Source organism: Rhinolophus sinicus, chromosome 14, assembly GCF_057876585.1.
Source record: "Rhinolophus sinicus isolate RSI-liver-muscle chromosome 14, RSI-T2T, whole genome shotgun sequence".
Classification (NCBI taxonomy): Eukaryota; Metazoa; Chordata; class Mammalia; order Chiroptera; family Rhinolophidae; genus Rhinolophus; species Rhinolophus sinicus.
The window spans coordinates 116,862,404-116,878,803 of NC_142514.1; the positions used below are offsets into that span (position 1 = coordinate 116,862,404).

The 16,400-nt window shown below is 39.0% G+C and overlaps 1 protein-coding gene across 1 annotated transcript in view; it reads left to right on the forward strand.

Moving 5' to 3' along the window:
* Positions 1 to 1,387: 1,387 nt before the first annotated feature.
* MMP20 (matrix metallopeptidase 20) overlaps positions 1,388 to 16,400 on the forward strand; it is a 37,963-nt gene continuing 22,950 nt past the window's right edge. The window contains exons 1-5 of the mRNA XM_019712680.3: positions 1,388 to 1,543; positions 7,319 to 7,566; positions 11,412 to 11,560; positions 13,376 to 13,501; positions 14,315 to 14,476. Coding sequence (XP_019568239.1) covers positions 1,418 to 1,543; positions 7,319 to 7,566; positions 11,412 to 11,560; positions 13,376 to 13,501; positions 14,315 to 14,476 — 811 coding nt within the window. The 5' untranslated portion in view covers positions 1,388 to 1,417. The remainder of the gene's footprint in view (positions 1,544 to 7,318; positions 7,567 to 11,411; positions 11,561 to 13,375; positions 13,502 to 14,314; positions 14,477 to 16,400) is intronic.

Sequence of the window (16,400 nt, forward strand, 5' to 3'; positions counted from 1 at the left end):
AGGTATGCATCAGAATTACCGAGAGGGCTTGTGAAAACATAGACTGCTGGGCCCCATTCCCAGAGTTTCTGATTCAGTAAGTCTGGGTGAGGACTGAGAATTTGCATTTCTAACAAGTTCCCAGGTAATAGTGATGCTTCTGGTCCAGGAACCAACCACACTTTGAGAAGCATTGATCGAGTCATCCATTCATCCATTCAGAAAACAGTTATTAAAAGCCTACCAGGTGCCTGGCACCAAAGTAAAAAAAGATAAATTGAACATTATTTTTTAAAAACTAATGTCTACTGAGCACTGTGCTAAGGGCTTTGTTATGACCTGATTTACTCCTTCATGACAATCCTACAGAGTAGGATTCTTTTCCCTATTTTACAGATGAAAGTACCACAACTGAAAGAGATTAAGCAACCTACTCAAAGTCATATGGACACGTGTTTGAACTAGGATTCAAACCCATGTCTACCGGATGCTAAGCGGTGCCAGCAGACACCGTGCTATATATATGTTATGCTATCCCTATAACACTTAGAAGCTTACACACAATATTATTGTCAGTCTTTTGCAGATTAAAACAAAAAATGATGTTCAGAGAAGTTAAATAACTTGCCCAAAGTCACACCGCAAGGAGATACCTTTTAAAAAATGTAATCTCAGTTTATCTGATGCCGAAGTGCTTTTCCCACCTTTTTCCATTCTATCTCTAGATCAAGATAAATCTTAATCACAACCAGGAAAAAGGGCATGACCCCAATTAACCAGAGTGAGCAGAGAATGGGTAGTTTTGTCTACTGTCTTTGTTAACTAAGACATATCTCTTCTGCTAACTTTCTAACAGTTATCGGTTCACTTTCCATCCTAAGTCAGCACAGCATAATGTAATGTTTCCTTGATGATTCAGGATCTGACATACCCCAGAACCATCATTATAAACAGCATTCGTTACTGAGAAATGTCAAGTTAGATGTAGAAGACACAGATGATTGGATTGAATCAAGCCCAGAATTACTGAGGATAAATTAAATTATATTCTAATCATTTACCTTTTCCGTAATCAGAAAGGAAAAACGCCCCCAAACTGAGACTAATCAAATGTTTCAGTTGAGAGGGGTTCAAATTCATCAAATTTACCCCAGTTTGTGTAAGGAGCAGACAAATTTCATTAAAAGTGACTGTTTTTCTCCTTTTGTGACTTGGTAAATCACAAAGAATGAAGCTTTCCCTGACTCCTGTGTACCATTGTGTTACCCCATCATCAGGGAGAGAAATGAGCTGTATAATTACCTTTTGAGACATGAATCATCCTTGCTCTGAGGGTCCAGACCTGTTTGACTCTATAAAAGCAGCTCAAGGTCGAAGTGCAAATGTGCATTGTCTGCCGTCCCCCAAGCTGATATAATTACCAAGCCACCTTGAGGAGATGAAGTTACTCCCTGCATCTGGCCTCGCTCTCCTACTCATCACGGCTTTGAACTTTTCCACTGCGGCCCCCTCCCTATTTGCAGCCACCCCCAGGACCTCAAGGAACAACTACCACCTCATACAGGTTTGTGAATCTTTGCACAATTCCCTCTTCCTCCTGCTGCCCCAGAAAACCTAAAGGGGTATAATGAGAAAATACGGAAAAATCTGTTATTAATTTAAAATCATTTTTTAAGACCATTGATGCCTAGTAGATACTATCATCTGTGCAGCTAACACAGATGTCTGGTGCTCATTAGGTGTACGTATTGCATGATTGAATAAATAAAGGAATAAATATTTATCTAGGTATCTTGCTTCTTATAGAATTTGAGGTGGCTTGCAAAAATATATGCAATACGAAAAAAACAAAGAAACATTAGAGGACTAATATAGGACTAATATAGAGGACTAAGAAAGGCAGAAAAATAAAAATCTAAGTGTAAGATTCGCACACTAGAGGGGGATTGTAAATGCATTGCTAAAAGTTATAGCAGTTGTACTCAGGGAAAACTTGGTCAAAATCTAAAGTGAACCCAGTTTTTCCTGGGTGCCTACCTCTTTTCATTTGAGAATCTTTGCTCTCTAAAGCACATTCCCCAAATACCTCTTTACTTCCACTTTCTGTATTTTCCCCTTTTAAAATCTCTCCCAACTGACTGTTGGAAAGGATTTGATACAAGTAATTCATACTAGAACTTTTGCAAAGACCAGCTGTGACTCAATGTGTATTTGCTTCTAAGCAAATTTTGCATCTAATGGGAAGGCAGCTGTCTTTAACCTAAAGAAACAAGTCGTTAATGGTGGAACTTCCAACATTTGTGAAAGGTGTGTGGATGAAATGTGTTTACACCAGGACTTCTCTTTTGAGAGTGACAGCACATCTGTGATTACCAGCCCACCTCCGGAGTGCTTTCTTTCCTACCTGCCAGACTACACCATGTCCTGCTCCCCCAGTTGCCCTGCGGAGCTGTTTGTCGCCCATACACACCCACCAGCATGTCCCTACAGATTGTTTATACTACTCATCCATTCTAACTGGTCAGTCCCCTACCACACCAATTATTAAACATTTAGGATATCAGCACTGCATGTAAACAGTACCGTGAAAGCCAAGTACAGGCCTGCTGAATTGAACATTTTTTGACATGAGCTCACTTTTAAGATGAATTGAATTCAAAACAACGTGTCTCAGAATTGGGATCCATTCAAATTGTATTTCACTGGTGCCCCCTAGCTATGGGTCCCTTCTCCCCAAATGTAATTTTTTCCCAAACCCAGCTTCATGCCACTCTGATGCAGAAACTACAGTCTTTGTGACCTCCTTCTGAGCCAAAACCGATCCGAGGTGGCTGACAACCCTGTTTCTAGTCCACGTTCAAACAAACTGTGGTCATTGGCAATATCGGCCACAACTACTTGTTTACATATTGTCTATTACTGTTTTGTACCACAATGGAGTATGGCAAAACCAAAAATATTAAATATCGGCTGTTTACAGAAAAAAATTGCTGACCCCTGATGAATCTATGCAGGAATAAGGCCATACAAGACTTGGGAAAAGCGGTCCTTGCTAGGAGTATTTGCAAAGAATTAGTAGCCTTGGAATGTTGGGGATTTTACTGATCCCTTATTTCTTTTTCTCCAAAATAAGTGAGCACTCCTCAGTCTCTTTTATGACATACACTCAGAAAGACCTTTGACCAGGGACCAAACTTGTCAACAACTTGCCACCCGGCAAACTGCAGCTTCTCCTGCCGTCAATGGCCCAGCCGTCTGCTCTGGGCAGGAACAGGTTTCACTCTAGCAGGTTGGCAAACCTCTAAAGTGGGTCCCAGTGACAAGAAAAAATAATGTCCCATCTTACAGTTTATAGAAGCATATAACAGCTTTGGCAGCCTCACAATACAACAAATGAAAATAGGCAGTTTAAGTTCATTCATTCAACAGTTATTTATTGACTGCTTACTGTGTGCTGTGTGCCAAGATCTGTTCTAAGTACTGGATAAACATCAGTGACCAAAACAAGTAAAGTCCCGGTTCTTAGGGCATTTACATGGGGATGAGAGAGGGAGTGGGAAGGTCCTGGAAGGAGATAAACAAGTAGCAGTCAACAAGTGCCCAAGATTATTTCAGAATGTGACGTGATACTGGGAAAAAGTTAATTAGGATATAAAGAGTGACTGGGACAGTAGGGGACAGGCGGACATTTTCACCTGAATAATCCAGGCAGGCTTCTCTGAGGAAGTGACATTCAAGATGAACCTGAACTTCATGAAATTGCCAGTCATGTGAAGATCTGGAGACAGCTTTCTAGGCAGAGGAAACAGCAAGTACAGCAGCTGGTGGGGCAAAAGAACTTAGAAGCAAGCATCAGGCTAGTGTGGCAAGAGCTGAGACCACAGGATGAGGGTACTGGCTGAGTCTCAGAGACAAGCAATGCCAGTGAATTACCTGGGGCGTGGGAACCCGTGTCAGGATAAGCAGCTTCCACACTGCTCTCTTTCTAGATCTCTCACTAAGAGAGAACAAATGATTGCTTGTGCCTGGAAACACCAGATAGGCAATGTTTCCAAATTTCACACACTTCTTCCCAAGCCTACAAACACAATAATCTACACTTGAAAAAATGAACAGGTTTTTAGTTGATTTACTTAATGCCCACCTGTATCCTTTAAATTCTGATTTGCTGATGAACATAAAGGCTTTGAAGTGATGGAATGATAAAATGCTTACTTAGTCTCTTAATCCAGGATTTTATTCTGTTTTTTTGTTTTTTAAAAATTAGTAATATCAATACAAGATTCAAAACAGGTGTTAAATTGTCCTTAAAAATAACATAAATTTTCATTATCACATTACTATGAACTCTTAATTAAAGAAAATAGAAATAAAAACCTTCCAAATACAAACTGCTAAATTCAGATGTTTTTACCACCATTTTGCTTTCTGTGCATACAGATATTTTTAAATTGTTATTATATTTGATTCCTACTTTTCTCACTGATTATTATGTCACAATAAAATTTTGATTCTTATACTATTTTTATAAACATCATTTTAAAGAGTTACACATATTCTAGAATATAAGTGAGTTATAATTTATTTAATCATTTCTTTTGTTAGACACATAGATTATTTCCATGTGAATGTTTCTATGAACATCTTTGTACATCAGCCTAATATAAAGGGTTATTTTTTCAGGCTAGATTTCCAGAAGTGGAATTATTGAGTAAAAGGATATACATTTTAAAGTCTTTTGATGTATTTAAAAGCATTTTCACAATGAGAACCTCATTAGATCCTCACGCTGCTGTGGCCAGTAGGGCAGATACCAACTCCATTTTATAGATGAGAAAGCTGATCCAAAAGAAATGAAAGGAAGTGACCAAAACCTGTTAGCATCTTATGCATGTTTCAAAGAAAAAACATTTTATTGTAAAACGTGTATATGTTCAGAGTAGAAAAATTATAAAACATATATAACTAAAAAAGAATTCTTCTCAATTCCATCAATAAGATATAACCACTGTTAATCCTTCAGTCTATATATCTTTCAAAACACTTTTCTATGACTCAGGCCAGAACTAGGGTGAGGGGAGTGAGGCAGGACTGAACACTGTGTTTATGTAAAATTTTTATATTTTGTCTATCACGGATTTCTTTGCATAAATTTCAATCTTTTAAATATTGCATTAAAATATTATTTTTCTTGATTACTGGGTTTTTAGTAGTGCCCCACCCCCACTTCCTCACTGTACTCCCAGTTTGTGAGTATCTGTGTGTATGTCCACATGTGCACACTTTTGTTGACAAACATGGCTTATGCTATAATAATAGTTGTAAACCTACTTTCCACTTAATGTATCATGAGCTTCCTCCCTTATTGTGAAACCAAGAATTGTCAAATCAGAATATAGAGTGTAACATACAATCTAAGAAGAGAACAAAATATTTGAAATCAAAATTATCTCAGAAAATAAGAAGCATCTGGTCTTCTGCACAGAGCTTACCTCTGAAGAGCATAATTCAGATTTACCGTGAGCGTCGCCTTATCACAGCAACAGCTAGAGAAGATAGGTGGCTCCGAAAATCAATACCATCTTGTAAAAACAATCACAAACATAAAATGCGTACTTAAGATGGCCCAACCAGAGATGGACATGGAACTTGTCACACCTTTGTTTCCGAGAGCTTCATCCAGGCTTCAGGACGTGACCCTCCATGCTGCCTCCCCCTTTCCCTGCTTTAGGTTCTCATGTCATTAGATTTGTACAAGGGACAATCACCAGGGAAGTGAGCTTCTCTCACAAGCAGGGCAGGTAGCAAGGATCGGTTGACCCCATAGTGAAGAAGCAGAGCACCTTGTTCAAGTGAGTGAGCAAGTCTTACTCCTTTTTATTTTTTCCTTAACAATTACAGTCCATGTTCATAGCAGAAAACTTTGGCTGATAGGAAAGGATAAAAAATAAATTGTCGCCATAATTTTACAACCCAAAGGTAAACAAGATTAATACTCAGACATATTTCTTTCCATTATTTATGTTACTCATGTTCATTACATATGATGTATATTATCAATATATTAATTAGTATCTTAATTTAAAATATTAATATACATATTAACATTACAATAATATACATTATCATGAACATGAGTATAATATAAATATATACATATATATTTGGTTTGTTTTATTTATTAAATTATGATTATAATCTGTATAAAGACTTATCCTCTGCTTTTCTCAGTATATTGCCATTATATGGAGTGCATGATTGCATGCCATTAAATAGTTTTCAAAAATGTGATCTTAGTAGAGGCTTAGTATTATTTCACATGAATATATAATAATATATCTAACAAATTCCCTATTGTTAGACATTAAGATTATTGTCAATATTTTATTATTTATATGTATAAATATGTGTATATAACAAATGTTTCAAATATATACTTTACATAGTATATAAATAAATGTATTGTTAAAATAGTGTATAAATGTTATTTATATACAATTGATATACCTCATATATAAATATAAATTTTTATATGTAATAAAATATGTATATAAATCTTTAGCTGCTCTTTGTTTATTTGCCTGCAGAAAGTTGGGTGGGTGAAATTCCTGGGCCCACAGCACGCTCTGACCTGGCAGTTGCATGACCCTGCCTTACTCACTTTACCTTAAGCAGTCATAGAAAAGTGTTTTGAATTTTATATATATATTAGAGGTTTTAATGTGCAAATGAAATTTTATAATGTATGGTTAATTTTATCTCAAAGAATAAAAAGCCTGTCCCAGGAAACCTATCCCATGCAAATAAGTTCAACTCTACATATGAACACCCCTGGACTGATTAAAAGCCTCAATTGGGAAACAGATTGACCCTCTGCCTTTGCATAAGATGAGAGGCTGAAATATAAAGCCCCTGAGAGTTAAAAACACTGATCTTGCATAATGTGTAAGGAAAATGATACTTACCAGAGAAATGGGACAATCTGTCTTGCAAATTGGGTACAGGTATCAAAGACAAACAAATGACCTATGGGGGGAAAAAAATGTTCATTTCCCTTCCATTATTTTTCTCTCTTAAAAATACCTATTCATTGTAGGACAACTATAAAATGCAGGTGAGCAAAAAATAAATAAATAAAAGATAATCATTGTTAATAATTTGGCATATTATATATCTTTCTAAGCTTTATCTGTGCAAATGTATCAAATTTTTTTGAAAAATGGGGATATGCTTTACACACTATTTTTGATACATCGAGAAAATATTGTCCCTGTCATACTTGAGCATGAGTATTTCCTAGAGATTGCTGTAGATGTGTCAGCCTGCCTCTCCATTTCAGGCGTATCTTGACAAGTATTACACAAAGAAAGGAGGGCACCAGGTTGGTGAGATGGTTTCACGAGGAAGCAGTTCCATGGTAAAGAAGATTAAGGAGCTGCAAGCGTTCTTTGGCCTCCGAGTCACGGGGAAGTTAGACCGGTCCACAATGGATGTGATTAAGAGGCCTCGCTGTGGGGTTCCTGATGTGGCAAACTACCGCCTCTTCCCAGGTGAACCCAAATGGAAAAAAAATACTTTGACATACAGGTAATAAGACCTGAGTCTTTCCAAACTCAGAGAGAAACACCCTGTCTCTCTTTCCTTCTTTTCTTTTAAAAATATCTTCCTTCTGATCTGCATAAATATCGTGACTCATCACAACCATAAGAAAGAATAACAACTTTTAGGCCTAATCGTTAGACAATGACAATGGAGAATTCACTAAAAACATATGATCTCAGGATCATTTTAATGGCTGGTCATCTTAGGCACTACAAACAGTTTTACCAGAGACAACACATTTATTTATCTTCAGAGAAAAGTAATCTAAGATTAGTAACCTGCCAAAGACCAACCAGTTTTCTTAAAGCAACCTGTTCAATCAGAAGGGTATGTTACAACTCACCTATCAATAAATTAATCATGTTCATGAATTTAAAAAATCATGTATTGATGACTTATTAAGTGCCTACTATAGGCACTCAATTTTGGAGATAAATTGTCCTTGATGGGTGGGCCCTAAGCCCCAGGCTACCCCATTCCCTCCCTTATGCCTCTCTCCACCTCCACACTTTAGCATGTCCTCCCTGGTCATCCTCTGACCTCCTCCTGCCCGGAACAAGGATTCTCTGTAGTTTGAGAGGACACGTCCAACCAGAACCTACATTCTCCCTGTGCTCTAGGCCCTCACACAGGAATTCCTTGCCCAGCAGCCTAGACCCACTTCTGGGCCTCCTTCGCATGTCAGCCTCTGTTGAACCATCCATGGTGCCCATCCTTCCTCCTGAGGCTGGGGTTGGAGGCAGGAAAACGCTCATGGTCATGTGGGCTTCATGCATGCCAGATAAAGAGGCAGCATTGGAGAAGAAGGGCAGCCTCCCTTTGTATTTTTGCCCCAGGCCTTACAAATGTAGGGGTTTTCCAAGTAGAAATGCAGACCGAGCAAATAGCAGAGTGGAGTGGAATGGCCTGGTGTGTGGGCAGCAGTGCCACCTGCAGTGCCCCGGGAAAGCAGAGAGTGCAGGAAGAGGAATGGTGGGAAGTGAGGCTGGAGAGGCAGCCTGGAGGGAGCTAGAATGTGAACCTAAGCAGTTTGGACTTTATTCCCAGGGCAATGGAGAGGCAGGCCAGGGTCAGAATCAGATTTTTTTTTTTTTTTTTTTTTGGCTGAGCCCATCTGGTCGATATCTCAAGATGGGGCAAAGCTGGACTATTCAATAGTCCCAGCAGTGGTGTGCTGGAACTGACTACTGACAGCTCAGAAATACGTACTTGAATTTCCTGCAATTTCACAGCCTGTTACTAAGTTTCCAAAAATTTTGTGAGCTGGTTGCTACAAAAAAATTATGTAAACTTACAATTAAATAAATAAATTATATTAAAAACAATGATAATCAAAACATTGCTTTTAATTATTACACCTCATTTCTCTATGCTCACAAAGTCATTTACATTTATTTTGTACAGTGAAAATGATGTGCTGTTGCTCAGTTCTTCCCAGCTTTGTGTTCAGTGGTGGCAGGTTGGTAGCTTGAAATTAGCCATAATGAGAGTGTTTACAATATGGAAATCGGCAAACCCTGCAAATCAAGAATTTTCCTCGTAGAGCCAGTTGATAAACTGTACCAGTTCACCGGTTGGTCCCTGTGAGCAAATGAGGGCCCAAACTAGGCTGCTATGAGCTCGTGAGTCCATACGGTGGCGTACTGAATACAATTATTAGTCGTCTTCAGTTAAGAATTCCACAAAAATCAAAGCATTTGTTCCCCTTATGGAAAACAATCCATAAAGACTTGAACATACAGTGATTATGAGATGATTAAGGGTAAAACAGGAAAATTTTATATAAATCCATGGAGTCTTTTCCATCATTTTCTTAAAACTGTATCACAAAATTTTGGTCTGTGAGTATGCACAGCAAAGACAAGTTTCATAGATCAGGATAATTTGGGACCTGGAGAAGTACAATATTCTTATAATAAGTTAGGCAGCCCCAAAACCCTCTCAACCCACTCACACTGCCCATCCACTCTTGCTCTTGAGCAACTTCCCTGCCGCCTCAGGAGAGTCTGTCTTAGCACACTGTCTATGTAGATACTAGATCCCCGAATAACTTCTTATAACAGAGGATTTAAAAAGACAAAATTAGAAAGAAAAAAAAAAAAACAAACAATATATATCCTGGTGCTTAAGTGCATCAGCTTTGAAGTCAGATAGAACTGGGCTCAAATCCTGCCTAATCATAAAATGCAGATCATTATTATTAACTCCTAAGTGTTGTAAGGATTCGATGGCACATCACATTAAAAACTGCTCAGAACAGTGTCTAGCCCTTCGTATGTGTTCAAAGAATAGTAGCTATTATCACTATTATCAGTCTGTAGACTGTGGGTCAGGACTTCTCTCCATTCTTTTCTGATGCTCTTCCTTTCTGTCTCTGTCTTCTCCAACCCAGCACGCTGTCAGCTCAAAGATACGCTGACTCATCTATAATGTGAGGGAATTTCAAGGTACTAACTACGTAGAATCATGATAAACCACAGATTCATGTTATACAGTGGGCTTGGCATATTTTGAAAGCACTAAATGGTCCCTTAAGGGCCTGTCTGGTTTCTCCTCTCAACATTGTAGTTCTCTCATCTTGGCCCTAACCCCTGGAGTTAAAGATCTTGTTCCTTCCCTCTCCAATGCTGAGTAGAGCTATTTACCATCCTCTCTGTGGGACATGGTCTCTTCCTGTGGGGCCCCTAGGATTACCTCTGTTGGTTTCTGGTTGAAATTGTACCAACTGCCTCAGAATAACCTAGGATACTTGTTCAAATGCAGATTTCTAGGTCACACATGTGCATTTTAAAATCTCCCTAGGTAGATAATACAGGTTCTAAAATTTGAGAATCAGTGAGTAGGTCCTAAAAACCACTAGCTTTTATTCATTAATTCATCTATTTATCAAGTATATTTGCTAAATACCTGTTATATGCAAAGTACTGGACTAGTAGCTGGAGAAAGAGAGAAAGTAGGCTGGGTCCTGCTCTCCAGGTTGGCTGTCACAGACCTGGCTTCTCACTCTGCATCCATTATTCCATCTCAGCCCAAAATCCCCAGTGAAATTCCTCTCTCCAGCCTTTCCTTCACATGCTGCCAGCCCCTAGACTCCAGAGGAGGATGTCTTAGAGGACCACCAACTAACTCTCTCTCTTTACCTGTTTGTCAAAAACAAACAAACAAACAAACAAACAAACAAAAAACCTCTATACTTTTCTGCCTGTAGATGTCATTGTCACATCAGGACTTGATGAAAGACGAGACTTTTTCTGAACAAGGGAGCATCCTTGTTTAAAGCTAGCATTTCCTCTTTAAGAAATGTATTATTTTAAGAAAAAACTTTCCCCCGTGACCCTGGGGAAATCCTAATGACCTTTGAATCAGAATAAAACTACAAAACTCCACATTTTTATTTTTAAAAACTGAAAATTTTCAGTCCCTTATGAGGAAAAAGAGATCCCTTCTCAGTTAAAACCACATTAGGTAAAATGGACTTCTTGGTACTTGTAAAGTTACACAAGGTATTATTCTTTAAAATTATGTGTGCTGCCGAAACGAGCACATATTCTTTAAAATTAGTGATAATCTAATAACAGTGAAAGCCAAACTGTTTCGGCATCTGATTATCTCATCTCTTTCATTTCTCCACTCTGTTTTTCTTACTGTTTCACATGTTTCAGTAATTTAACAAATATGGAAACAAAATAAGAATCGTTGTTTTGGAGAAAAAAATCTAAATTATAGATTTATGTTAAATATTTTCATTTTTAATATAGACAGCATAATTTTTGGTTTCTTCACTGAGGAGCATTTACTGAAAGAATAACATGTCCCTTCTGTTTTCACAGAGTATCCAAATACACATCTTCTATGCCTTCTGCTGACGTGGACAAAGCTATTGAGATGGCTTTACAGGCCTGGAGTAGTGCCGTCCCTCTGAACTTTGTGAGAATCAACTCAGGAGAAGCCGATATTATGATATCTTTTGAAACAGGAGGTACTGTGGTGCTTCTTGGATTTTGTCTACTAATCCAGAGGAGAAATGTTCCAATACTTTTTGTTCCACAATATTTAATCCAAGTGATCAGCACAGTCCTTCACAGAGTGCTGTGATGGGCGGAGGCCAAGATCATGGCAAGTCATGACTTATCCGGCCAGAAAATAGAACCAGAGGAGTTCTCGGCATTTCTTGTCATCCTTAGCCTGAGCTGTAGAATGGGTGCGATATAACCAATTTTCATCATGGTTTGCCCCATTAGGGATAGATTCTGTCATATTTAGCTTTCCCATTGGCTGGGAGGACATAGGACCGCATGCCACATCCATGGTGTTGTTCATTGCTATATACACCCTTCCATAATACCCAAGAATCTCCAACCTTGAATCTTCACTGAAGGAAGTAAATTCCAGTGGCCCTGACAGCTTTTCCCCTGCAGCAATGGGTGGGCAGTGGCGTTGCTATCTTGCCTCCACTAGCAGACAGACTGCTTTGGGAATGACCAGGTCTGCCCCCAATGTGCCCACTTTTTCTCCATCCCCCACTCGCCCTGGTAAGCAATAGAAGCACAACTTTACACAGGGTTGGTGGAACACTCTGAGCCTTTTGCAGAGAAACAGTTCTAGTTAGACAACAAAGGAAAGGCCGTGAAATTACTTTCTCTTCTTAGCTTCCTAATAGTCAAGTTAACCATCCAAGGATAACATTTCTAAGTGTCCCTGTTATTTCAAGTCTTGATTGTAATTTTTATCTGATGTCACTGGGGGAAAACATGCTTAGAAGCTAGGAGAGAGAAGATCAAGCAAGTCCTGAGTCTGAATCCTTTAGAGACGGCCCATGGTGCGTCCTGGTCAACCAGAGGATCAAGGCCACCATAGTATGGCTCAGGGCAGCTTTGGGGGCCATGGGGTTAACATCCAGAGCTCCCTTGATCTTTCACAGTTGGGCCCTGTCCCCTAAAACACAAGCTGACTAAGGACCACACTGCCATTTCACTAGATGCCTCAGGGCATGCAAGCTGATTAAACTGCACTGCACCTAAACCTGGGGAATAAAACACCAAAACATTGTTTTGTTGGTTTTTATTAAAACAAGGCATCCTCACTAAAGTCCTAAAAAAACTTTGAAATGTAGCTTCCGTACCATCCCTCACTTTATTCTTCCTCCTTTCCTATTACTGTAGAAATGAAGTGTTAATGAAATACAGATAATAAAACAAAAATATATAAAACTTTGAAAGTTAGGATTTTATATATACCTTTATTACTTTCATGACTTTTACACATGAAAGTATGTCAAAATTACAGAGAAATTTTTTTGAGACTTCCTTAAGTTGTATTATATTGTCTCGTGCTATAGAAACACAAAGCACATGCTTATTTACTCAATTTGCTGTTACTGTCTTAGCTGAATCATATGTTGAAAGCTGTATTCTGCCAGCACGTTCACTACCCGTCACCTTCCAGTCATCTGTGCTCTCTCCTTTTGTAATCTATGGAATAGGCATAATTCACAGTATGCAACATGTCAATTAAAGCCATAGCAATAAAAAACAATAACAGAAGGACATTTTTTTAAATTTTTAATGCTTCCTATCTTTGAAGTACAAAAATAGCACTTTTGATTTTCCAAATTGATAGATTACTCATTGACATTGAACTTCTTATTATAAAAAAAAAAAATCAATATTGAAAATCTATTTGTATGAGAAGTGTCAGTGCTATTCAAAAAGTTGTCCATTCCCTGTAATGTTATATATCCCTCCAAATTGCTGGAAGGACTAAATGCTGTTGGCATTTCTCCCGACTTGTTTAGATCACGGGGATTCCTACCCATTTGATGGGCCTCGAGGGACTTTAGCCCATGCATTTGCACCTGGAGAAGGCCTGGGAGGAGATACACATTTCGACAATGCTGAGAAGTGGACTATGGGAATGAATGGTATATATGCACAATTCACCATAACCTGGAAAATATTGTACCTTCTTCTGGGCCTCCATCATGAAACCTTGAGGTTCAACGTCCCAAGCCACCCTTTAACTAGGGGGGCTGGCTAGGAAAAACAAGTAAGCCAAAAATCCAAAAATCTGAAAGGGAACACCATAAGGGAAAAGCCCACCCTCAGTCGTGCTATAGACTTGTCTGATCTCTGGTTCATAGCATATAATCTCAAAAAGTAACAATCCCCTCCTCAACACACAGCTCTTTTTAGTCAGCTACATAGTATTTATTGTTTCTTACTTGTACTTGGAAATAGGCTACATTCAGAAATGACCTGAGGAAATCAGTACTTTCCCAAAAAGTATGATGGGGCTGGGTATAAAAGTTCCAGAATATCATGCATGTTGTCTGGAAATCTTCAGTGTGACACGTGTGGATAAAAAGTAGCCTGTAATAGCAGAGAACTAGTAAAGCATTTGTGGCCTAAGTCTACCTATTATTGCCACTCTTATCATTTTGCCACTATTAGCTCTAATTAGACCCATTTTTATCAATCTACTAAGCATCACTGACAATGAACAAAATGAGTTGACTTACATTTCCATTCTTCCAACCTCAAGCCCCTTCTAGCCAAAGGGGAAAGAACTAAAGCTAGCAAAGCTGAGTGCCAGAATAACCTACCAACCTTTGACTAACCCAGCATGAAAAGAAAATGAGTTAATTGTGATTTGGGCATAAAGTCTCCTGTAAAGACAAGATGTGGAAAATAAAACCCTGTGTTGATGTTGTCTTTTTCTCTCTCATATTATCTAGGTTTCAATTTATTCACCGTTGCTGCTCATGAATTTGGCCATGCACTGGGCCTGGCCCATTCCACAGACCCCTCAGCACTGATGTACCCAACTTATAAGTACCAGCATCCCTATGGATTCCACCTCCCCAAGGATGACGTGAAAGGGATCCAGGCATTGTATGGTACAATCACTATACTTCTCTGATGACTAACCCTGAAAGTACCAGGCATTCAGTCTCCAACTTAGAGAAAGTATACTTTGCCAGGAGTTAACCTGCAGAGGTAAAGATGCAGCTAGAGACCACAACCCCAACTGTGCCTCTTATGAAGAGCTTATTTACCAGATGTGAACATTGCTCTCTTCTAAGATGTGCAGTTAAATTTTACCTCTCTCCTCCACAGCATATTGGTCCCTCAACAGCCATAGAAAATACAATCATTTGTCTGTTTTTTAAATGTACATCAGGATTTAGACATCGGGACAGGATGGATATATTTTATAGTTCATATTTATGGTACTTACCTATTTGCAGATAAGTGACCTTATTTTACTAAAAACAGCAATTATGATGATGATAATAACTACACCACTCAGTTGGACAGACAATCTGCAGTTTATAAAACATGTCATATGCGTTATCCTACACTGTCTTCATGACCATCTTGTGGGGTGTGCAGTGATTTCATTTGATAGCTGAGAAAGCTGAGGCTCAAAGACAGTGAACATCACAAAATATTCAAAATTATCTCGTGTTGACATTCTTTTAAAGATAAGAGAGGATTATTAGAAACTCTATATCTCATCTAACTTAACAGAAAGACAAATCTATTAATCCACGAGAAGGAATCTTGATACATCCTTAGACCTTGACACTTTTTCTTTAATGGATGAAAGGCCAGAAACATCTATAAACTGATTTTCCCATAAGCTTCAGAGCCTGGCTTTCAGCCTTTACTTGTTGGAGCCTCTCCTCATCTTCTCAGCCTAGAAAAGGGCCTGGAGAGCCAGATCCCCCACACCTTTCTGCATTTAGACCAGCCCATCTGGCTGTTTAGAAATGGGCACACGCATCTGCAAACAGTCATATTGCAGTTGAGGCATAAAAGACAAATTTTCTCCAGATAAGTGTTCAGCCAGTTCTACCCACTTTCAGAGGGTAGGTGATAGTTCTGCTCCACCCTTGAGTGACAAAATAAATACTGTGCACGTCTCCATTTTTCAAACATGACTCCAGAGCTCCCAGGGGCAGGGAAGCAATTCACATGAGCAGCCAAGTCTAAATACTTGCCTGCCCTTTACAGGTCATTATGCACTGGAAATGCACCACCATCCTCATGGCGATGGTCACTCAGCCAGGAGCTGAAGCCTATCTTTTGACATGGCCATTTTTGCACAGGTGAACAAAGTATGAAAACATAGTTTTGTGTTGCCAGGAGCATACCCCTCACCCATGTCTGACCACCTTGCCACCTCTGACCCTTAGCAGAGTGCTTGGCACATAGTAAATGTCCAAAATAAAAGTAATACATTTCCAATCTACCCAATTTCCAGTTTCTGATCTTTTCCCAAAGCCTCACCTGATCTCTGATCTTCACCTCACTGCTGACCCTACTCAGCCCTGATCTCACCCCTCTCTCACCCTTAGTGGGCCTGTCCTGTGCCTCACTCCTTCCCTGATCTTCATCTCTGGTTACAAGACTTGATCAAGTGCAGGGACTTGTGAGGGGCAATGGCTCAGGCAGCCCCAGGTCATTTCTACAGCTGGCAGATACCGTGTTTCCCAAAAAATAAGGCCTAGCTGGACAATCAGCTCTAATGCATCTTTTGGAGCAAAAATTAATATAAGACCCAGTCTGATTTTACTATAATATAAGGCCAGGTGTTTAAGAATAGAATAGAATAGAATAGAATAGAATAGAATAGAATAGAATAGAATAGAATAGAATAGAATAGAATAGAATAGAATAGAATAGAATACCGGGTCTTATATTAATTTTTGCTCCAAAAGACGCATTAGAGCTGATTGCCCTGCTGTCCGGCTAGGTCTATTTTCGGGGAAACAGGCTAGTCCTCAGGAACACAGAGTGAGGGATGAAAACTCACGA